This window comes from Pygocentrus nattereri, chromosome 23 (genome assembly GCF_015220715.1).
Source record: "Pygocentrus nattereri isolate fPygNat1 chromosome 23, fPygNat1.pri, whole genome shotgun sequence".
Classification (NCBI taxonomy): domain Eukaryota; kingdom Metazoa; phylum Chordata; class Actinopteri; order Characiformes; family Serrasalmidae; genus Pygocentrus; species Pygocentrus nattereri.
Window position 1 is genome coordinate 11,153,838 of NC_051233.1, and position 25,246 is coordinate 11,179,083.

The window sequence follows — 25,246 nt, forward strand, 5'->3', positions numbered from 1 at the left end:
TTTTTTTGTTCATTGTATACAACTATTAAGTACAAACCTTAAGTGGCCAGCTTGGCTAATTAACTGATCTTCCTTCCTAGCTGCCAATACTTAGCTCCCACCAGATGCAGGAAACAGCTCTCACTGTTGTCCTTTAAAGACATTAGATATTACACCTTATATCGCTTTTGTAAGAGCTTGATGTCTCTCAACAAATTCATTTCCTGCTTCCTTTTATACGTATACATCTGCCTCAACCAGACCAAAAAATAAGTAAACATATGACTGTGAAAGCTAATAATTTGGAATAAAATTGCAGAATACTTAAATATTCACAATCAGCTCAGTTCATTGAGATACAACTATTATGTAACAATTGTGAACAGCCTAGCTTTTACTGTGACTGTTTTGCAAAATGACTTGGTTTGGCTTGAAAGAAAAGAATTTTTGATTCAAATATTAAAGATACGTTTTCAAATATTACACAAAAACAGTTACAATAGACATAAACACCAATGTGAAATTGTTCTATTTCGCTATACTTTTTTTTTTTAGTGCAGGGGTTTCCAGAGTAGAGGTCTGCACGCAACTGTTTTTTCAGGCCCACTCCCACAGAAAATCAGAATCATTGTCCTGCTCCTGCCTGCAACTAAAATGTTTTGTCCCGCTCCCACCCTGTCAAAGCAAACTGGCGTCCAATATCTGACATAGCCTATTCACAAATACATTACCCTCTGCTGAAATAGCATGGCAGTCATGGTTATCTGCTCACTGGGAAGTAACTTCAACAAACGCCACTGATTCCCACAAACACAAAGCAGGAATTAAATCACAGAACAGTTATTTTTGGTGTTCTTCTGGGCATCTGTGGCCGTCAGACTGAAGGCTCCACCATCTGTGGAGAATTTGCCACAATTTGTGTGTTGTTTACGTGATCGGTTGCTCCGCAACTTTTTAGAATGACTTCAATTATAGCATTTTATATTGTTATAACAATGTATAAAATATTTATATTCTAATTTGTTTAGGCTATTCATTCATTTGCAGGATTTCTTTTCATGTTTGCTTTGGTCTCAGAAAAGCTACAAAACTGCAAACTCCATCAGTTTTGACTGTCAAAGAGAAAAGGCCGCTTCAGTTTGGCAGATCTTGATTGATGGGTCCTGCATCGGGTTAGCTATCCGTCCATTCCTGCACACACCACTGAAAATTAGTCCTGCACCAGGATATTGTGGCAGGTCCCGCGAGTCCCCCGGGAAGATCCTTGTGGTCAGGGGATTTGAAAGACCTTGATCCAGATATTTTGGTAGAACTTAGAAAAGTTCCACTTGCCCCAACAATTAGGAGAAACAGGACACTGTCAATATCTGCAAACCTGAAGCTTCCTTTTCTCTTTGACAGGCAAAAATGATGGAGTTTGCAGTTTTGCAGCTAGTCTGAGACCAGTTTGAGCATTTTTGTCCAGTTGCAGGTATGGTCAACTAGATTGTTACTCAGTAGGCCACAGCACCTTCCCAAGTGTAGGGTTAAAGAAAAAAAATTTTTTTTTTTTTTAAACTGTAATGTAGAAGTCTTTGTACATTTGCCTCATTGTCCTGGTCTAGAGTCAACAATAAAAGCATTAGCTTCTCAGGCCTGAGAAGCAGGACACCTCAGCTTTCTGAGGGCAGGGTGACACTTGAAAAGAACAGATGGGATCCGTTAGGTCATGTTTTGATTGTGAAAACTTTTCGATTCCTTCACTGGGCTTCATCACATGCTGTGCACATCTGTAGAAGAGTACATGTCTGGCCAAAGATGCTCTCTCTCACTCAAATAATGTGGAAAAGGTTTTTATGCAATGATTTCCAAAGCCTACTGCTTATCACTTTATACAACCTACATACCACTGACATAACCAAGCCAAAAACATGTCAAGGCAGATATTATATACTGTCATGATAGATTTCGTTTCTTGATATCACATGACATCTGTCATGAGACCTACCAGTGATGAAAAGATGACACTATTATATTACTGAATAGAATCTGTAATGACAAAACATGACAGCATATGATACATTTACCCAAGAGTATATGTCAATGTTATGTACTACATTTCAAGCAAAGTGTTAACGAAACACAGTAAGACAACAAAGCAGCCTGAAATTTGCCTCTAAAGACCTATGAGGCTACTGTAACTAAAATATGGACAAAAGTCTACATTTTTGTTCATTTTTAAAGATGACATTATATCATACAGTGTCACATCTGCTTGAAACAAAGTTAAATATGGTATACTTCTGCAAATTGTAACAAATCAACCTTTGTTTGCTGAAAAAATAAAGCACAATGCTGTATGTGTAACCTTGGGCACCTTTCAGTCAGCACTTAGTAAGCTGAAATCAACGCCTACAAATGTTCCTCAACAGTTTGTCAAGATGTCCTTTTATTTAACTCCTTTTCCTTTTTTCTCCAAATTTACTTATGGTGATTGTAGCCAAAGAGTTTTATTGCCATCAACAGCACTTGATTCCAAAATGCCTCTGCCTCATTTAGATGTTGTTTTGTGTACTTTAGATGTTGGCTTTTGTGATAAGATCGAAGTTGAATGATCATCCTTCCATGTAGAAGATATTTGTCCAACAACACTCCACTGTAGGCCAGTGCATGACTATTCTTTCTTTATTTCTTGCTGTAGGCCCTTGGCAGTGATATGGGGGGTTTGTTTCAACCTGACTGCTATGTTACAGAAGTCCAGAGAGGCCTTGAGGTGTTGTTTTAATTTTCTGGATTGTTATCTTGAGATAACGAGCTAATTGTCTTTAAACATCCTGCCTCCCACCAAGAAACATTGTGCAATTTTAGCCCGTATTTTAGACATTGTACATCTGGCAGGTGCTATACATGTGCAGTCATAACCTGCTCAGGAGCCCTGCTCATACTGTCTTAGAATGAAGCTCAGACTCAGGTGTCACTCTGAGGTCAACAGAGAAAAGGCCTCCTGGTGGCCTCCTTGTTTAGGTTTCGCTCATCAGCCTTCATTGTGGTTCAGCATGAAACATCCAAAATATTTGTTTTGAAACACTCAGTGCCTGGAACTGTGCACTACTGTTCAAAAGTCTAGAATCACTTGCCATATTAAGAACTTTTGTTAAATGTTATGCAATACCAAATTATACAGTTATTACAAACTGCTCACCAAAAATATTTTTTGATGTTTTATTCAATTAAAAAAATTAGAGCCCATCTCCTACATTTTGTTTGCATTTTATCTTTCCTTCTGAGGTTCACTTATGATGAGGTGCAATTATGTATATATTATTGATTTTATGTACCAAAACAGTTGGAATGAATTTTTACATGACTTTTTATCTCTTAGAATTAAGAGATTAGGCTGTTCTTGTTACTGTGCCTTTAAGACTGATATATGTTAATAACTTCTGTTCTGATTGGCTGCTCTGTATTTTGTATCTCATTCAAAAAGCAGGCTGAAACGTTCCTTATAACATCAGTGTGAGTGGGTGGGGCTAAATTACTGTAGGCTGAACTGGAGGATCTATGTGCATTGGTTTTCATGACATCACAAAAACAATTAATTCAAAACAGTCTGTTTTGGCAAATTAGTTTCCATTGTTAGTCTGTATGGAAAAAAGTGAGCAGTACATTAAAAAAAACACACAATGTTTACACACTTGATAAACCTATTTAATTTAAAAAATTATCGGCCTCCAAAACTTTACCTCAAAACTAACATAAAACAATGTCTCAGGCATCAGGCAGCATATTTGCAACCATTTTATGTAATCCTTTTTTGTGAGGTCGCCTTTAGAGGCATTAAACGCTTCAGACGTCTGGTTTCAGTTCACAATTCTGCCTTGGAAAGTTCTTCTAAAATCAAGCATTTAACATCAAACCACTGGAATGACTTTGGTTACATTTTAGCAGTAAAAGTATGCAGGAAATTTGAAAATGTTAGAATTCTATTCGTAAAAATATATATACACTGAAACAGGGTCAAAAAGTGTGTTTCTGGGCTACATCGCTTTAGCAGCATCCTATTTTTTAATAATAGCACTGGTAGTTGGAGAAATGTGATGTGCTCTTTTTTATTGTTATACTCTTAGCCTGGTCATCCCCCCTCACGGGGTTCCCTGTGCATGTTGTCCCCCATACAATTTTAATGGCACGGGCTTAGTTTAACGGGATACCACGACTCTGCCTACTCATTGTCAGCCCCACAAGACCAGTACAGAGACGAATGTGAGTTTCCCCCGATTGTATGAGATCATAACCTAATGCCTTCCAGCACATGTAATTTAAATGAGCTGAACCTAATCGAGTCGAGCCATTAGGACAGCGCAGGTTTGATCAATGTATAATTAATTTGAATCTACTGACTAACTATGTTTACTGTAATATACCTACACTGACGCTACATAAATCAGCGTCCAATTCTTCCTATGAAGGGCCCATCAGGAGAGCAACTCCTGCAAAGCTGTGGGAAACCTGGGAGATGAACCAGGACTAGAAAACAGAAACATGATACAGGATAGTAAGTAAATGTCATGTGTTTATTCATTTCACCAGTCTCCAATCCTATATGATAAAGCAAACCAGACACAAAATGTCTTCACGAGACCTTTCTGCCACCCTGTCCCACAGCAAGACTTAACATTTAGCCTTTAATGTTGTCACAGAGGGAACCACTCCCGGACAGGAAATTGATTCAGTGTTTGTGATGAGGCCCAGGCCGGTATATTGGTTTTATTCGTTTATTCAGTCTACTAGAGCTTGTTACCTCACTTAGAACTACCATTAAGGGACTCATATCATGGAAAAACATTTGAACATTTCCTCACTTTCCCAAGTGCTATGATGTAGTATATCATAGGGATGTGCATGAGTACTCCAGCACTCAGTTTCGGGCATTTATTCAGTTTCGTCACAGACAGAGGGAGACAATATACAGACCAATAATCCAATGAAACGCAGCTATTATGTGTGAGAGGACTGTAAGCATCAAGGCTTTGCTGATAATTGTGATTAAGTATGTATCTTATACATATATTTATATGTATCGTATACTAGTGAACCTACATGTGTAATGTTGAAAATGGTGAAATAGTGGTAAATCTTTGGGGGCTATTTTGCCTTATAATGCCTGGCTTGTACCTCTCTACTATGCGTTATAAATCCAAAAAGCGCAAGTCAAATCAACCATAAAACAATGTCACAGGTGTCAGACAGTATATTCATGTAATAAGTTTGTGAGATTTTTTTTTTTTTACAATGACCACTATTGTGAAGAAATCTGAGTTTGTACGTTTCTCCAGAATTATGCATTTCACGTGAAGCCACTCGGCATGACTTTGTAAACATCTTAAACTAAGTTACCCTTTATTAATCCCACAACAGGGAAATTCCCCACATCACCCACATACACACTAGTGAATGCACAAACACTAGGGGCAGTGAGCACACTTGCCCGGAGCGGTGGGCAGCCCTATCCACAGCGCCTTGAGAGCAGTTGGGTGAGGGGTGGGGGCTAGGTGATGTTGATGTCAGTAACGTCCTGTCAGCTCAGGGGAATTGAATCCGCGACCTTCCGATTACAAGGCTGGTTCCCTAACCTCCAACACACACGACTGCCACTCAATCTTCAAATTCATTTAATTATGCAGAAAATCCGTGGAATTTCTCCTATATGGGGGGGGCTGAGAAGACAGAATCAGTGTGGCTTTATTGCTAACTAGGCTAACTAATCTAACAGTCAGCTGATGTTAGCTAGGTCCAGACTGATCCAAATATATTTCTCTGACAAATTCATGTTTTGAAACCTTATCCACTGAGGAGAAAACATGTTGTATAAGACGACAAATCCTCATTAGCTTCCAGGTTGTAGCCGTTAGCTGTTTTAGATGCCAGGCAGCCTCTGTTCCTCATCCAACACAAAAACCACTGATTTTCTTGTTTTTTAAATACATTTTCAAATGTATTCCTCTGCTCACTAATTTACATTTACGGCATTTGGCTGACGCTCTTGTCCAGCGCGACTTACAATTTGATCGATTTACAGAGTTAGGCCAAGGCGGTGTTAGGAGTCTTCCCAAGGACTTTTATTGGTATAGTGTAGGGTGTTCGCCCAGGTGGGGATTGAACCCCAGAGGTGTTAACCACTACACTATCCCAACCTAATGTTTTGAGCTACTGATTTTTGTAGCCTCGTAACACTGGTGATATCTAAAAGAGGCTCCAGGTCCAACCATATGTTAATTTTGGCCCAGGAACGTTTTTTTCCTTAGCTGCGGTTAACTGAATGTCTTTTTTATTAACTCTTGCGGACACTCAAATCAGAGCTGGTGTAAAGGGAGCCTGGTCACTGCATACATAACTGCAAAATCCCAGAAGGCGCCCACAAACGAGTCCTCAGTGAATGGAGGTGAATGGAGATAAATGGCTAAAAACAAAAAGTTCAAATAGTTTCTAACCACTTGTCCAGTTCTTTCCTTTAATTTTATGAAGGAGAATGTATTTCACTGAAAAAGCAAAGAAAACTTCCCGTAATTTTCTTTTTTTGCTACCGAGTGCTGAATTGGCTGAATGAAGTAGTTCATGCTCCTTGACATCATGAGCGTACAAATCAAGGTGGCGGCATTTCTGGGTTCTGTTTATATATGGTTTCTTCTTTACATGATAAAGTTTTAACTCGCATTTGTGGATGCAGCAACGAACCGCTTTGACAGACAGTGGTTTTCTAAGTGTTCCTGACCCCATGCAGTGATTTCCACTACAGAATCATGTCTGTTTTTAATGCAGTGTTGCCTGAGGGCCCAAAGATCACAGCCAGCCAGTAGTGGTTTTTGGCCATGTCCCTTGTATACAGAGATTTCTTTGGATTCTCTGAATCTTTTGATGACATTATGTACCATAAATGATGAAATTCCCAAGTTCTTTGCTATTTCACATTCAGAAATGTTATTCTTGAATTGTTGCACTATTTGCCCACACAGTCTTTGAGTGGTGAGTGTTGAACTCCTCCTCATTTTTGCTTCTGGAAGACCCTGAGAGAGGCTCTTTTTATACCCAATCATGTTACTGACCTGTTGCCAATTAATTTTTCTAGTTGCGAGGTGTTCCACCAGGGTCCTTTTATAGTTTTACACAACTTTTACCAGTCTTTTATTGCCCCATCCCAACTGTTTTGAAATGTGTTACTGAGATCAAGTTCAAAATGGACATATATTTTTCAAAAATCAATAAAATTCTTCAGTTTCATTATCTAACGTGTCTGTATTATTTTCAATAAAATAAAGGTATAAATGTTTTGCACTGAAAATGATCATTGCATTCTGTTTTTATTTAGATTTTGCACAGCATCCCAACTTTTTTTTTAGAAATGGGATTGTAAGAAAGCTGGGACTAAAGCATGGACAACATAATGTGTATTGTGTATGAGCACTGCTTAAAATGTATTATGTTAACATTTCATAATGTGTAATAAACATGGCTATACATTTTATTATATGTATGATGCCTAATGCATGCATTATAACATTTTATGAACATACTGATGCATTTTTATAGACATATCAAGTGTTACTGAATTTTTTGATCATGCTTTTATTGACAGTCAAATTAAGATTTTTTTTACTGCTTCGTAAAAAGAAACATCAGTAGTTCCATGTAACCAAATAATTCAAAGATTCAAAAAAAACTTTTATACATGTAGTTTGATTAATTTGAAAAGCTTACAGAACATACGGATAAAGGGAAATTTTTCCTTTATAATTTGAGACCTATTTCAGGCGCATTAAATCAATGATGAAACTGATGTACCTGCAGAATCAAAACGGCATTGTATGTCGCCCTCTTGTGCCAACTTTTCCACAGCAGCCTCAAACACGCTAATAAAACTACATATCCCTACACACAGTTACTGCGCTCATTACTGCCACACAGAGGAATAGCGGAAGGAGCAGCTCAAAACATGTAATTAGCCAAGCCTTCTTTTACTTTTACATCATGAATGACTAACTAATAAATTACATCTTAACTGCTTTGTTTTTTGTAATAGATAGGATGGTGATAAAGGAAATGTAGGCAATTTGGTTTAGCCGTAGACCTTTTTTTCTTATGAATGTGATGTTTTCTCATTATAAAGAAAAGTTGCACAACAAAAAAAGCATAGATTTGCATCACTGTTACCTAGTATAAGGGAAGCCTGGCCTCCCATTATATCATAAAAACGCTAGAGCGAATCCTCAGTGAATAGGTGAATAGAGATAACGGCTAAGAACGACAAATGTTCCTCACTATTTGTGCTGGACCTTCCTTTAATTTTGTGATGGAGCAGAATCTTTTCCATTAAAAACTCATCCACATACAGTAAACAGGTTTGAGGAAACAGGCCTCTTTCATTGCTGCTTCTGAGTGCTGATTGCACTAATATATATATATATATATATATATATATATATATATATATATATATATATACACGTGTGTACAATTATTAGGCAAGTGAGTATTTTGACCATAATATGATTTTTAGGCATATTTTCTAACTCCAAGCTGGATAAACTTGAATGCTTAATTGAGTTAAGCATAGCAGGTGATATGTATCTGTGTAATGAGGGAGGGTGTGGCCTAAGGAGGTCAACACCCTGTATCAAGGTGTGCATAATTATTTGGCAGCTTTTTTTTTTAGGCAAAATGGGCCAAAAAAGAGATTGAACTGACTCTGAAAAGTTCAAAATGACCAAAAGTCTCTCAGAGGGATGCAGCACTCTAGAAATTCCTAAGATATTGGGGTGTGATCACAGAACCATCAAACGTTTTGTTGCAAATAGTCAACAGGGTCGCAAGAAACGTGCTGAGACAAAAAGACGCAAATTAAATGCCAAGGATTTGAGAAGAATCAAGCGTGAAGCTACCAGGAACCCATTATCTTCCAGTTCTGTCATATTCCAGAACTGCAACCTACCTGGAGTACCAAGAAGTACAAGATGTTCAGCGCTCAGAGACGTGGCCAAGGTAAGGAAGGCTGAAACCTGACCACCTCTGAACAAGACACATAAGCTGAAGTGTCTAGACTGGTCCAAGAAGAATCTGAAGACAGATTTTTCAAAGTTTTTATGGACTGATTAAATGAGAGTGACTCTTGGCAGACCAGATAGATGGGCCCGTGGCTGGATCAGTAACGGGACAGAGCTCCACTTCGAGTCAGATGCCAGCAAGGCGGCAGTGGGGTACTGGTGTGGGCTGGTATTATTAAAGATGAGCTGGTTGGACCTTTTCGGGTTGAAGATGGGCTCAAAATCAACTCCCAAGCCTACTGCCAGTTTTTAGAAGACACTTTCTTTAAGCAGTGGTACAGGAAGAATCTTCATCTTTCAAAAAGACAATGATTTTTATGCAGGACAATGCTCCATCACATGCATCCAAGTACTCCTCTGCATGGCTCGCCAGTAAAGGCGTTAAAGATGAAAAACTTATGACATGGCCCCCTTCCTCATTTGACCTGAACCCAACTGAGAACCTGTGGGCAATTCTTAAACGGGAGATTTACAGTGAAGGAAAACAGTACACCTCTCTGAACAGGGTCTGGGAGGCTGTGGCTGCTGCTGCACAAAAAAGTTGAATATCAACAGATGAAGAAACTGACAGACTCCATGAATGGAAGGCTTATCACTGTTATTGAAAAGCAGGGTGGCTATATTGGTCACTAATTTTTTTTTTATATGTCAGAAATGTTTATTGGAAAGTTTTGAGTTGTTTGTTTATAATTCTCACTTGAACAGATGAAAATAAAGTGAGATGGGAAAACGTCTGTTTTTCATTTAGCTGAGTAATAATTCTGCGCAATAATAGTTGCCCAATAATTGTGCACATATAGATATTCTCCTTAGAAAGCCAAAACCTCACTTTTACTTTCTTAAACATTCATGTTTGAGGTTTATTGACATTTTGGATTAACCGAGAGCACTGTAGTTGGTCATTAATAAAAATAATCCTCAAAAATAAGACTTGCCTAATAATTGAGCACACAGTGTGTGTATATATATCCATCCATTTTCTAATCCGCTTCTCCGTCAGGGTCACGGGGGGGTGGGGGTGGGGGCAGCAGTCTTCGGGCGGAAGGCAGGATACACCCTGGACAGGTCGCCAGTCCATCGCAGGGCAGACAGACAGACACAGACAGTCACTCACACCCAGGGGCAATTTAGCATGTCCAATTGGCCAATTTGTCACTGTGTTTGCACACTGTGAAATTGGACCTCTGCATTTAACCCATCCGTGCAGTGAAACACCCACATACATGCACACTAGTGAACACACGCTCTAGGGGGCAGTGAGCACACTTGCCCAGAGCAGTGGGCAGCCCTATCCATGGCACCTGGGGAGCAAATGGGGGTTAGGTGCCTTGTTCAAGGGAATGTCAGCCGAGGGGATCAAACCTGCAACCTTCTGGTCACAGGGCTGGTTCCCTAACCTCTAGCCCTCTACTGCCCACAATTGACCTACTTATTCTGTTAGCTACATTTTTATACATATGTTAATTTTGTCCCGTTTTATATTATACATATAATCCATTAATCATGAAAATGTGAAACTAGTTTTTTTATTGTTAAAAAAGTAAAAAAAAGTCAATAAAGGAGATACAAAGTTTTTTGCATGACTAGCGACATTTTCCTGAACACAGAGCCTCTCTGCACTGTGAATGTTTTCATTTTTATGTGTTGGGGACATAAGGAAATTGTAAAAATATAAAAAATCTTTAAGCATTAACAAATATGACTTACAAAAGCTCCGTGGCCAGCTTATACATTCTGGACTCGCTCGGCAACCGTCCCCACCACGCATGATCCGGTATTACACCCAACAGTCAAACTTTTTCAGTTCAGTTCAGCTTTTTAACCGAACGGCCATTCGACACATCTCACACGCGCAAACGGAGATCTTACGTCAATTCCGCGCGACGTGAAAGCGTGAGCCACGTGGGAAGCGACTCCTGCTCGGCGGGGGTAAACAGCTGCAGCGCGAGGCGCTTTTCTGCCTCACAGACTCCGAGTCTGCCCCTTTTCTCTTTATAACGGTGACAGCGGCTGAGTGACGAAGGACGGGTTCCTTTGGCTCGGCGCTTCCCCCGGATCATGCCCCACGACCCCGATCCTCCTCCGGCGAAGAAGTTTAAGCCGGGCTCTCCTTTCTCCCGCCTCGATAAGAAGCCTGGAATGCTGCTGCCCAGGAAAGGAAACGCTGCGATCCCCATAGACGCTCAGAGGAAACAGCTCCCGATCTACCAGGCCAAGTCTCAGCTCATCAGTCAGCTAAGGCAGCTCCACAATGCCGTCCTCATAGGTAAACACGAGGCTGAAGTTGGCTTCCCATTCGCCAGCTGCTTCTTCGAAATTTCCCGTTCCACCTTAAATGGTACAGCGGTTTAAATTCGACCGAGAAGCTGGCGAATAAGAAGCCGTCTTAAGTACTCCTCACCAAATATATTAAACGATGCTTAAGGTAGGTTAGCTTCTTATTCGAATTTGTCGTTCCACTTTAAATGGTGCAGCAGTTCAGAGCGCCGGAACATGAGTGCTGCTGCACCTTTCAAGGTGGAACGGAAAAAATAAGAAACTTAACTTCAGTCTCGTGAATTAAACTACACAACAGAACAACAGATATCATTGTAAGTGAAAATTATTATTATTATTATTATTATTATTATTATTGGTAGTAGTACTAGTAACAGTTAGTATTTATAATGTTAGTGTGTGCACTGCTGTGTAAACACAGGAACCAAAACCATACCCTCCTTTAAAAATGGAACCTAAGCTGCTCTGGGACAGTTTTAGTTTTCAGATCACTACAAACTTATTTACTCAACAAACAATAAATACTTTAAAAACTTTAAGGGAAATCCCACAGACTTTTCACAATTTCAGTGTATGTATGTCATAAAGACGTAAACAAACTCATTCAGAGTGAAGATGTGAAATGTTCCCTTCTAGAGAAACCAAGTTCAAATCTTTGACAGCATTGGTGATGGGATCCAGATGTCTGAAGAGCTTAATACGTGTAAAAGCCACCTTATTGAGAATTATTACACTTATTGAGAATTATTACTCTGTCTGATGTCTGGGACGTTATTTTACAGTATTTGTGAGGTGAAGCTTTTGTCTTGAAACATATTTATAATGATTGACTCTGTATACATTTCAATGACTTAAATATTCAAAGTTTACAAAACTGGAATTTCCCTTTAAGGCTTTAGGTTTGTTGTTCAGTAGTAGTAATAACAGGTGCGTTATATTTAGGCTCACGGGTCTTTAAATTTACTGTTTATTGTCTGGCTGATGGTCTCATCCTGCTGTATGTATGACTGCTCTACCCTGCAGGAGAGACGGGCTCTGGAAAAACCACGCAGATTCCTCAGTACCTGTATGAAGCTGGAATTGGTCGGCAGGGCCTTATCGCGGTCACTCAGCCTCGCCGTGTGGCCGCAATATCTCTGGCAGGGAGAGTGGCTCAGGAGAAGAACAGTACACTGGGAAAGCTGGTGAGTCTTACTGACAGTATATGCAGTCATATATTCACGGCTGGTGAATGCCAAATAGAGTTGGCATAAAGTCACCCTCAAGTAAAAGTACTACTTCTGTGACACAGTGACTTAAGCAGATAAGTAACTACTGAAAATTAACTTGAGAAAAAGGGAAAAAGTTGAAAAAGATCAGCTCTAAAAGCTCAAAGCACCAAATGAAATTATACAGTCATAGAACTTTCTCCATGCAGCATCTGTCAGCACTGGAAAGTGCTGTTTTTCTCATTTAAGGATCTTTTCACTCCAAAAGTAACACGCTAAACCTTGAAAGTGAGAGCTGTGAGCAGCAAAAAGCTGTACAGGTGCTGAACTGACAGAACAGAAAGAAATAAAGCATCGAAAGTGGAATTAGGAACTATAAACGAATGTCTAAAGGCGGAGTTAAGAACCGTTCATTACTTAAAGAACTTGATTTCTTATCTGAGCTTAAATAAAAGTACTTACATAGCGTGATTGTCAAAACTTTACTCAGGTATGTAAACCAGGGTCAGTCATCCACTGCTGTATATTAGTACAAGCTTTTATGTGTTTGCCTTTGACCTGAATGCATATTTTCTTGGAGACTTCTGAAGCTTTTTAAATGGGTTTGTTTGATAAACAAGGAATACTTTACACACTAAAGACATTTATTATTCAGTAGTTGTAACATCAGCACATACCTCAAAATTACATGTTTATAGTTGAATGATATTAAGTATAATCCAAAGCAAACTTGCCATGTCTGAGAAATTAGTTATCCACTAGTTTTCTGCACTGCTTCTCCTTATTAACAATGGGCGCAAAACTATTTTCAGGGTTTTGTTGTTGTTGTTTTTCAGTGTATGAGCCTTGCCCTGTACAAAACTAAATAATGTTCACTTTTTAGCATGTTTTCCTGCAAAGCCTGTCTGTAACATCATTTTACATCATGGAATTTGTTAAAACTGTGTATTTGAAGTTTTGTGAGCTGCAAACTAAAAATAAAGGCCAGCTAGTGTTTGTGAATTACAGAGAAACCTAAAACTGAAACCATATATTAATTTTGTTGTTTAGTACAGAAGTTTTATTTTTGGATCCCGGATTACACCAAATTATTCCTATTCATACTCAATAAAATATGATTTTCCATACAAACAAAGCACTACTAAATGGGCATTGTTGCTGTTAACTGTCAACTTTCCAGGAGGGTTCTTGTTACAATTTCTCTGTTTCTCAGGTGGGCTACACTGTAAGATTTGAAGATGTGACGTCCTCTGAGACCAAGATCAAGTTCATGACTGATGGCATGCTGCTGAGAGAGGCGATAGGAGACCCTCTGCTGCTGCGCTATACTGTGGTGATCTTGGACGAGGCTCATGAGCGTACCATCCACACGGACGTCCTCTTTGGCGTAGCGAAGAGCGCCCAGCGCAAACGCAGAGAGCAGAATAAGATTCCTCTGAAGGTGAACTACATAGGGCGGCTTATGAAATTGAAACCATCCATCACTGTAATTTATTACACGTAAACTCTTTGATCCCCAGATCCTTGTGATGTCTGCCACCATGGATGTGGACCTGTTCTCTCAGTATTTCAATAAGTCCCCTGTGCTGTACCTGGAGGGTAGGCAGCATCCTATTCAGGTCTACTATACCAAGCAGCCCCAGTCTGATTATCTGCAGGCAGCGCTGGTCTCTATCTTTCAGATCCACCAGGTTAGTGGTTAGTGGAAACCATTGCACATTATGTCATTTGGATACATCACGCCTTTTTTTTTCTAACATTTTTTAAGTAGCCTTTTAAGGGGAGGGAAGTGGAGTAGCGTAGCACCGTGCATGGTCATCTTTTTGTGTTTTCAGCATGTTTTAGCTCGCAGGACTGTGCCTGCTAGTCGAGATGATTTTCTAAAAAGGCAGCTTCCAGAGTTTTCTGCTTGCTGGTATCAGTAGTATTATTGATACAAGTAATACTTATTGGTTATTATTCTAGCTCCTTAGGCTTGCTTTATGCAGTGAAACTTTCATGCAAGCTTGTTTCCAAAATTGTTTGAAACCTACATGAAACTAAATTGCGCTTGAGATGCATAATGCAATGCATAATTCTGCAACTTGTTTGAAACTCAGTTGCAACTATATCAACTTTGTAAAACAAACTTCATGAAATAATCAAATAGCCAGTAAGGCATCATATGATCACGTTGAATGTCATGTTTTTAAACTGTCATTCTCACCAGGTAACTGGACAAGAACGCAGAGACCATCAAAAAAGAATGGCAATTTGTATGTATGGCAATAATGACTAAAAAAAACATATGAAGATGAATGTTGCAAACATTGTTGCAGCACCTCTCAGACGACTTTATGGCTTGAATGATACAGCTACTAACTTGGCTGTCCAGTGGAGTAATTGAGTTTGATGCATGCAACGTGGATTGATTTTGAATTGCTTTGTGTATCTGTGAAATTTTGTTGCAGGCAATTCGCAACAAGTTACATGGAAATTTCATTGTGTAAGGCCAGCGTTAGATGCTAAAAATTGTTCCATTTACAATTCCAACACTAGTATTGCTTGACAACAGAAAAGGCGCTGCCCTAAACAGCCTTCAGTAAATGTAGATATGGGGACTAACTTGCCAGGATTATGTAAAATGTATTTGTATGGGATCACAAATGAAGTAAAATTCAGGTAGTTTAGCAGAGTAATCCAACTATAAACTGGTGAAATAATCAATTATGTCAGAGCAAGGACAAAAGCTGTACAGCGCAGGACCTCCCCCAGTTTATACAGTCTACACAAGAGTGCCTTGATAGATTTTTGGAATATGGAATATATGTGGAACATATGGAATATGAGCCTGAGAAAGTACATTAAACAGCAAAAATAACTAATTAAGCTGGTGAATTCTCTCCTTTGGCCATGCAGGAAGCTCCACTATCTCATGACATTCTGGTGTTTATGACGGGTCAGGAGGAAATTGAGGCTCTGGCTCGTACTTGTCGGGACATCGCCAAGCACCTGCCGGACACATGTGGACCAATGACTGTCATCCCTCTGTACGCCTCACTACCTCCTGCCCAGCAGCTCAGGGTCTTTCAACCTGCGCCTAAGGTAACCATAGCGATACAAACTTCTGATGTCCTCCTAGAGGTTCATGAAGCAAAACCTTTCATATTTCACTTGTTATTCAGGGGCGTTATACAGTATGAATGGAAATGATCAAACTAGTGGGGAAGGGTACAGAAAGGTACAATATGTAGACTAAAATAAAAGAAAAAAATGCTATGTATTTTGGAAAGACCTTTTATTTTGTGGTTACTTTTAATTGTGTATTTTTTAATTGACCATATCTTGTGTGTGTGTGTGTCTGGATGAATGTTTTGCATTTTGTATCTACTCCTACAAGCTCTATTTGTTTTTTGTCGTATTTCCCAAGTTGTAATCGAAATGTGCAGAAGATGGACCTTTTAAAGTTGCCCTTGCACAATTGGCTTAAAATCCTTGTTATATATAGTGTATTAATGATCTTTCTCTGTGTGTCAGGGATCTCGGAAAGTCATTCTTTCAACGAACATTGCAGAAACGTCCATAACCATCTCTGGTATCAAATTCGTCATTGACACGGGGATGGTGAAAGCCAAGCGTTATAATCCAGGTGAGTTCCCAGTGTCCACCAGTCAAATACCGACTCTATATTACTTGTAATTACAACTATAAGAAATGAGGGCTTCGTGTTACGGTAGCAGTAGAGCTTCCACTACAATTAGATGGTGTTCCCAGACCAAGAATTTCCGTGTATGCTGTTGGTCAGTCATAAGTTATTACTGTATATAAATACATTATTGGACACATGCTGACTCTCCAGGTTTACAGTGAGTCGAAGAGTCATTGCATTTTTGTGCAAACAGTTATATGTTAACCCTCATACATTATGCTGATGTTGTGATATTCTGTTTTTGCTATATATTTGACAGATAGTGGTTTAGAGGTGTTGGCAGTGCAGCGGGTGTCTAAAGCACAGGCGTGGCAGCGGGCGGGCAGGGCAGGCAGAGAGGACTCGGGCTCCTGCTACCGTCTTTACACAGAGGAGGAGTTTGACAACCTAGTCAACATGACTGTTCCAGAAATACAAAGGTATTTCATACTGATCATACATCTCACTTAGAATATGCTTGCACATTATATGGCTTTCAGTACAGTGGATAATTTAATGCATATATTTATGCATACATGTGTTTTTTAAATCAAAAATACATTATACAATACAGTCCTTATATACTTGCAGTGAGGGGAAGCATAAATTGAAACACTTGCTTTTGTCGTTTAATATGCAGTGGGTATATGTACTTCAAATTTGCATGCATAATGGCCCTTATTAATTAAAGTTGCGTAAGAAGAGCACAGATTGGACCACTTTTCTGATTCACCAAACACTCATACAACCTGGAAACAAGTGGATGTTTGAGTGCAAGCAATGAATCAGCTTTAGTGAAATCAAGCACTAACCTACCAGGACCTCATTTACATATTTTTTTTACAAAGCACGCAATAATTTGTGCAGTGTTTCGGTAGAGAGCCAATAAGATAACAGCATTCAGCGGCTCATGAGCCAATGGCTGTGCTTGTAGGTTGAAGAGCGAGCAGTAACCTTTATATTGTTAGAATTGTGACAACTGAAAAGAATAAAATGTGAAATAAACAAAATGCCTTTGTTTTTTAAGGCAGTAGAATAGAGTCATGGTTTAGTGTAATTGCTTACCTGAAATAACTTATTTAAAAGCTGATTTGTTACAGTGCATGAGAGGCTTCTGCACTGGCCATGGTTTGTATTGTTTATTTTTGTCAGTTGTACAAAACAAAAGTCTTTAAATAGACCATGAAATATTTGTAGCATTTGTGGTGGTTGGTGTAGTGTAGTGGTTAATACCTCTGCCTTCTACACTGTAGACTGGGGTTCAATCCCCACCTAGGCAAACACCCTGCACTATACCAATAAGAGTCCTTGGGCAAGACTCCTAACACTGCCTTGGCCTGTATAAAAAAATGCTCAAATTGTAAGCCGCTCTGGACAAGAGCGTCAGCCAAATGCCATAAATAAATGTTTGTCAGTGCGCATGTAAAATAAGTGCATGCAAATTTGCACTTGATTGCCGTACACACAATTTATTAGTATTATTGTTATCTTCTATTTCTGTTCTTTATATCAAAATATAAAATATGAAATTGATGAATAACAACACTGTCAGTGAAATTTGCAATTATTTTATTTATTTTATGATCAAATTTGACCATATGCAACTTTAATGAATAAGCTCTATTATGTGTGTTAATTTGGTAGATATGTGCACTGTAAGTACATTAAAGTAATGAAAAACAAGTGTTGGAATGCTTATTTCTTCTCATTTTAACATACCTCCCTTTGTCATTCGTCTCCTGAAGCAGGTAACAGGATTTAGTGAAGTTCTGAATATCTTTTTTGCATTGTTGCATGGAAATTTCAGAATTCAGAACAAAAATCTGAATTTTGAAAGCTATATAAATGTTTCATTTTAAGGATGATTTTTCTAGGTATGCTCTTCTGTAAGCTTTATATTTGATCTGAATGTGGTTACTTCTAAGCGTGTAATGTGATGGCCACTGAATGTTACTGATTGGAGAAATGTTCTCTGTGGTGTTTGTAGATGTAACTTGGCTGGTGTTATACTGCAGCTGCTGGCTCTGGGTGTTCCTGATGTGCTAAATTTTGATTTCATGTCCAAGCCTTCACCTGGTAAGAGTCTTATGATTTAAAGCTCCTTTCACACATGCCTTTTTTACATAGGAATTGAATGGTATTTAAGTAAAAAAGGTGGCAATCTACCTGTATGAGACCTAGTAGTATTCCTGCTAAATCATTCTTAGGGTTTGAACGAAGGCCAACACATTACTGGGAAATGTTTGGTAAAGTTTTGGCTTCTTTTCATAAGTAAAAATGAAAAGAATGCAGGAGTATACTTTGTACGTGAGTCTGGTGAAGTACTCTTCTAGTAAGCCGGTACTCTTTAGTAAGCTGGGGCGATAGGGCAGTGTAATCAGATATCATCGATGATTAACAAGTAACTCAATGACTTTGCTTAAAAGATGAAAACTGCTATGGAGGAAAACTGACAGGAACCAGAGATGACCAATTTACTGTTAAACAACCTGTTAAATATGGATGGGTAATTGGCCTTCCTGTTCCTTTAAGACACTGTCCCTCCAGGATTGGCGTTCCACCCCCTACATAATGGCATTAAGAAAGTCAATGAGATGGACATTGTTTGGGACTGTATGAGGTACAGAAATTCATAAGATGCTTATGGACTGGCAGCACTACTGAGGCTTCTAATTGTTGTTCACCAGAGTCGATGCGAATGGCAGTGGAGCAGCTGGATCTGCTGGGGGCTGTGGAGAGGAAGGATGATCAAGTCTCTCTCACTCCTCTGGGCAAGAAAATGGCCTGCTTCCCCTTGGAGCCCCGCTTTGCAAAAGTAAGGGGATTTCCTGGATCTGTATGTAGTTTCCAAAGACAGTGTGTTTGATGGATTTTTTAGAGGTACAGTACAGTAAAATGAGCAAATAAGTAACTCATCCTCTAAAATATTGGATATATGCATTTTCTACTCATTTTAGTGAACAATTTCTATTATTTATTTGCAGAGTTTAACATACTGTGGGAGAACTTTTGGACAAGTCACATTTTAGGTTTTTTTTTTTTCCCCAAGAATGTTTTAAGTTCAGCAAATAAAAAGGAATTGTGCATTCACATGTTTGCTCTCTAAAGATGTGTACTTTTTCCACTTGGAAAATCAACAAAACATGTCATTTGATTAGGAGTTTGCATATGACTGTATACTGTTTGATATGACACTGTCCATATGTCTGTGTCCTTGTCGTGTAGACCATCCTGATCTCTCCAGAGTTCTCGTGCTCAGAGGAGGTTTTGACCATCGTCTCTCTGCTGTCTGTGGACTCTGTGCTCTATAACCCACCTGCCCGTAGAGACGAGGTACTCGCAGTGCGCAAGAAATTCATCTCCAGCGAGGGAGATCATATGACCCTCCTCAGCATCTACAGAGCCTTCAAGAAAGTCAGTGGGAATAAGGTATGTGACAGTGTAAGACTTTTACAGCAGTAAATTACCTTTTGCTTATGTCTTATAAACCTGTACGAAAGTAGTGTCACGACCAGTGATCTGTAATGGTTGATTTAAAGTTAGTTGATGTGTAGTCTGCTACTGGAGTGTGCTCTCTATTGGCATTAACATGTGTGTCTAATGATAATGTAATCATTTCTATATATGTGTTTTCATTTATGAGGACATTTATTTTATATTTTATATCCCTTAGAGTTTGCCCTGAATGTCAGTGTGTTTTGTTTTGAGGTTTAACCAGTGTGTTTTGTTTGTTTGTTTGTTTGTTTGTTTGTTTGTTTTACAGGAATGGTGTAGAGAGAACTTTGTAAACAGCAGAAACATGGGCTTGGTGGCTGAAGTCCGAGCTCAACTAAGAGATATTTGCATAAAGGTACTTTTGTGTTTATAGCTTTCTGAAATAGGCTACACAGCAAGGAACACTGTTAGGTGCTACTCAGCTTCTTGCTGTTTCTTTGCTATATTAAACCCAGACGTAACCTTCTTATTTGGCCAGTAGTGTGTCAGAGAGCTAAATATGATGGAACATTATTGTGATTTATATAGGCAGTCTTAGTAAACATCTGTGTTAACATTATATGGTAGTGGAATATTTGTTGGAGACATAATAGTGATTACTTGTTTGAGACATTAAAAAAATTACGGTGCAGTTTTCTTGTTTATTCATGGAAAACAGGTTTTATAAGGGGGTACCTGTTAAACTTTTTATTTATTTATTTTGCACTGGAGCCCTTAAGATCCTAGTTATGCCACTGCTCAGTGAGCTTACACTCAGTTGTATGTTACAGGAGTAAGAATCGCAAGAAGCACCATCATACAATATTATCACAATTCTTGAGCCACAATAAGATTCTGTTTTCATTGAAGCAAATCAGAACCAAAACATAAATTTGTCTTTACATTTACATCTTTATCAGATTTATCTGTGAAATTTACAAACAGGCTTTATCCCTGCCTGTTTAACCAATGTTTTATCCAGTGGCAGGAGAATGTGGCATTAAGAATCTCTGTGGTGTATCATAGCAGTGTTTCTGATTCCTGTCTGAGTGGTGTGTTTGAACCCTGTTCTCTGAGGCACAGGACAAGCATGTTTTCCACTGCAGTAACTGTACAGAACAGTAACTTCACTGACATAAAATGGCCCCATCTTGTGGAGTAAAACAGAAGTACATTTTGGTAATCTGTCAGTGGACTTAATGCACTTTTAAAAATATTATCAGTGTAAAAATAACCTGAGCCTCCATGTATCAATACTATCTATAAATCCAGAAATATACTATATTGATACATGGGGGCTTAATGCCCTTTAAAAATATTAATAATGCAATAATAAAACGGGAGCATCTGTTCCAAAATGATACTATGATACAAAATGTTCTATTTTTTTCCTTTTTCTCATCCATACCGTGTTATACATGTGTTTATTGAAACAATATATATTGGTTTCTACTACAGTGAAACCAGTTTTTAAAAATGTTTCTAAAATGATATGAATTCATGTTCTTAATGTGTCCACTCTCGCTTGAAAACTATTGCTGCACGTCCATTAATAAAGGCAGCATGTGCTTCCTTTATACAGTGATAGGAAACACAGTAGCACACATAAAGCAACAATGTACCATGGCCAGTGTGGACAGTAGTAAAGTATTGCATGGCCTTGTATTGGACCTTAATGTTTATCTAACTAACATTTGTTGAGTGGCAATATAGAATATTCTGTTTTATTCAGTGACCTGTTTGATAAAACATTGTGCTGTTTTTTGTAGCTTGGGCTGAAGCTGGAGTCCTCGCAGTCGGAGCTGGTGAACGTGCGGCGCTGCTTGGCCCATGGCATGTTCACCAACGCAGCTGAACTGCAGCCAGACGGCAGCTACATGGCTCTAGACACCCACCAGCCCGTGTCCATCCACCCATCCTCTGTCCTGTTCCAGGCCAAGCCGGCCTACGTGGTCTTCAATGAGCTCCTGCACACCTCTCGCTGCTACATGAGGGACCTGTGTCTGGTGGACGCTGACTGGCTGCATGATGCCGCGCCAGAGTATTTTCGGCGAAAGCTCCGCACAGTGAAGAGCTAGTGCTGTCAGGGGCCACCAGGGGGCGTTAGTGCTGCTACTGCTTGACTTCACAGGAATGTTCACGTTGTTATTCCAAACAGTTTAGTAGATGTCACGATAACGGCAAAGCTTTTTGTTCTTCCTTCACAAGCTTGTTGACACTGAAGCCCAATGCTGCAGGTGGAATTAGTGGACGCTTGTTTACAGACGGACAGTTGGTTGATTGGATGTGAATGAACTGAAGAGTTTTGCTCTTTGTACAAATGAGGGTATGTTTGACTATTTCTATGGTCAAGCTTTTTTGAAACGAGTCATTTCTACCTGGTACGAATCTTTAAGATGTCATGCCCGTTTCTAATGTTACTCTCCTGACAGTAGGATAGGTTCAGTTGGATGGACATTAGGTGAGCTTGTTTTGTTAACTTTCCCATTCACTGAGCTGTTTCTGGACACAATTTGCCTATACGCAAACACTGAGGCCTGTGTTGATGGAATGGAGCCTTATCCTTTATCTGTATTCAGCAGTTTTTATTAATACTGACTTCACTGTCTTTTTCCACCCATAATTTAAATGACTTGAATGAATGTTTGTGGAGTAGCGAAGGCCTTACTGCTATATCTCCTATTCAAAGCCTATTCACAACCTATTTGCCCTACATGAACACAGATAGCAAGGCACACAGTTGTTGTGCATTATGATTCAGGCCGTGCTGTTTTTATACGAAGACTGTATCATATTGACATTGAAATGTAGTCTCTGTCAAAGACCATAGCTGAATAATTAGTGTCTCCTTATTACCCACAATGCTTAATTGCTTTCAAAAGGACCAATGTAACTCGCATCTCAGTTTAGCAGGAATATTTTCTCATAGTAGGTTGAAGATAGTACAAGTGCTTTGTATGCTTAAAAGATCTATCCTCTTGTGTATCAAGGGGGCACAGCAATTTCTGGTTTGCTTGGAAAGAAATGAAGTTGCAATAGCTGATTCTGCCATCAGATTAAAGAAACCTCCAGAACCTCATGGTGGTTATACTGGGGTCATTGCCAATAAATTCTCAGACTTCTAGCGCTGCGGTTGGCTTTCCTCTAGATTTTGATAGCCTGAAAATGTCACATAAGCAGTTGTGCTCAACATCACCCTTGGTTAGCTATGCATGCCTTTCTGTAGTATCTGTATACTACTTGTGCCCAGACACTTATTCTGCTTTGACACGATTTATGTTCCACAGGTTGTGGCGGATCATTGCACATCACATTGAAGTACTTCTATATTGATATGCTATGCATGACATGATGAACAGAATATGACCACTCAGGTTTCTATGGTACGCTGAATGTACCTCCAAATATATTTAGTCTAGTTGTAGGGACTTTTTAAAAAAGTTTGGTTATTGAATAGTGCATGTACAAGGCGCATTCTTCTTACTTTCAAGTTTACTGTGTAGGTTCTGCATCCAAAGTATACAAATATGCTTGAATTTTAAAAATAGGTTTTTATTATTTATTTTTACTTTTTTTCTTTATGCAAGAATGATTCCTCTCACAAATTTCAAGGTTTTTTTGGCGTTCTCTCAAAAGCTTGTGCTAAAATTAGCTACCAAATATGTATTCAGGCAAAAACTAACCAGCTACATTATTAATGCATTTTGACATTTGATGTCGCAAGTTCCTGAATAAGGTGGTTTTTTTGTTTTGTTTTTTTTTTCTCCTCCCTTGTTCAGTTATAATGGGATTTTCCACATGTTCTTTTTATGAGGAAGGTGGTTGTGAAGTATATAGAGTCACTTTTTGTTTTTTCTTTGATTTGCTACAAGATGTCTGACCTTGTTTTTAATAAATAAAAAAAATATATTTCACATAAATTATTTGAATGGCTTTTGTTTTTCTGTTTTGTTTTCCTGTCCTGTTATGCTTGTGTGTGTATGTGTGTGTGTGTGTGTACACACTCACCGGCTACTTTATTAGGTACACCTGATCAATTGCTTGTTAAAACAAATAGCTAATCAGTCAATGCAACTCAATGCATTTAGGCATGTAGAAGTGGTCAAGACAACTTGCTGAAGTGCAGACCGAGCATCAGAACGGGGAAGAAAGGGGATTTATGTGACTTTGAACATGGCGTGGTTGTTGGTGCCAGATGGGCTGGTCTGAGTATTTCAGAAACTGCTGATCTACTGGGATTTTCACACACAACCATCTCTAGGGTTTATAGAGAATGGATATTTTTTCTTTTTCACACCAGTGAGCGGCAGTTGTGTGGACGAAAATGCCTTGTTGATGTGAGAGGTCAGAGGAGAATGGGCGGACTGGTTCCAGATGATAGAAAGGCAACAGTAACTCAAATAACCACCAAAATCTCTGAGGAATTTTTCCAACACTTTGTTGAAAGTATGTCATGAAGAATTAAGGCAGTTCTGAAGGCAAAAGGGGGTCCAACCTTTTACTAGCAAGGTGTACCTTATAAAGTGGCCGGTGAGTGTATTTGTTACTACACACAGTACTAACAAAAATGGAGATACAAGGTTTTGTTCTGATAGCAGCTATATGTATATACACACACATATATATGTATATGTGTGTGTGTGTGTGTGTGTGTGTGTATATGTGTATATATATATATATATATATATATATATATATATATATATATATATATATATAAGTGATTAAGTGATACTGTTTTGATCCCACAACCGGGGAAATTCCACCTCTGCATTTAACCCATCTGTGAAGTGAAACACCACATTCACACTAGTGAACACACACTAGGGGGCAGTGAGCACACTTGCCCGGAGCAGTGGGCAGCCCTATCCACGGCGCCCGGGGAGCAGTTGGGGTTAGGTGTCTTGCTCAAGGACACCTCAGTCATGGACTGTCAGCCCTGGGGATCGAACCGGCAACCTTCTGGCCACAGGGCCAGATCCCTAACCTCCAGCCCATGACTGACCCCAATATATATATATATAAAAAAACATTAAACTTAATTAAACTGTGGTACAGTCACAGTAATGCAATGAAGGTGGCACTGGAGTGTTACCGTACTCTGGTGCAGTGCTGTACCCTTCTAATATAGACTTCTGATCTTGCATTTGGCACTGGCTGGGCTACACCTGTCACTGCTCCGCATATCACTAGTACAAGTTATGACTGTTCAGCAATATGGGATCTGGGTCAGCTCTGAAGCCTCACGTGCAGTTCCCTGTACACAGCTTGTTCCATGCCAAGTGGTATACTTAGCTTATAGGGTGTTTGGGACAGTGATGCATTTAATTTTCTATTCCTGTCAGACTCCCCCATGATCCTGTTCTTCAAGGCTATAGAGAGCAGGGCCCAGATCTTTGGTCTTCAGATGTCTATGAACATGCTTGACATTTCATTTTAGTGTTGATTAAATCTTTTTGAATGATATATGTTGCTACAGCAGGATGTTAGAAACATCACACTGTCTGGGTTTGTAGCTATAACACTGCAGGTTTGACTGAAAAAAATAATTATATATACATATA

At 39.1% G+C, this 25,246-nt stretch overlaps 1 protein-coding gene across 1 annotated transcript; it reads left to right on the top strand.

The window, feature by feature from the left end:
- Positions 1-10,971: 10,971 nt before the first annotated feature.
- dhx33 (DEAH (Asp-Glu-Ala-His) box polypeptide 33) lies at positions 10,972-23,557 on the top strand. The gene is made up of 12 exons (XM_017725124.2): positions 10,972-11,322; positions 12,357-12,517; positions 13,755-13,982; positions 14,062-14,232; positions 15,440-15,625; positions 16,058-16,169; positions 16,489-16,648; positions 18,196-18,284; positions 18,896-19,023; positions 19,434-19,637; positions 19,972-20,058; positions 21,452-23,557. The coding sequence occupies exons 1-12, from the start codon at positions 11,115-11,117 to the stop codon at positions 21,758-21,760; spliced, it is 2,043 nt and encodes a 680-aa protein (XP_017580613.1). The 5' UTR covers positions 10,972-11,114; the 3' UTR covers positions 21,761-23,557.
- The last annotated feature ends 1,689 nt before the right edge of the window (positions 23,558-25,246 follow it).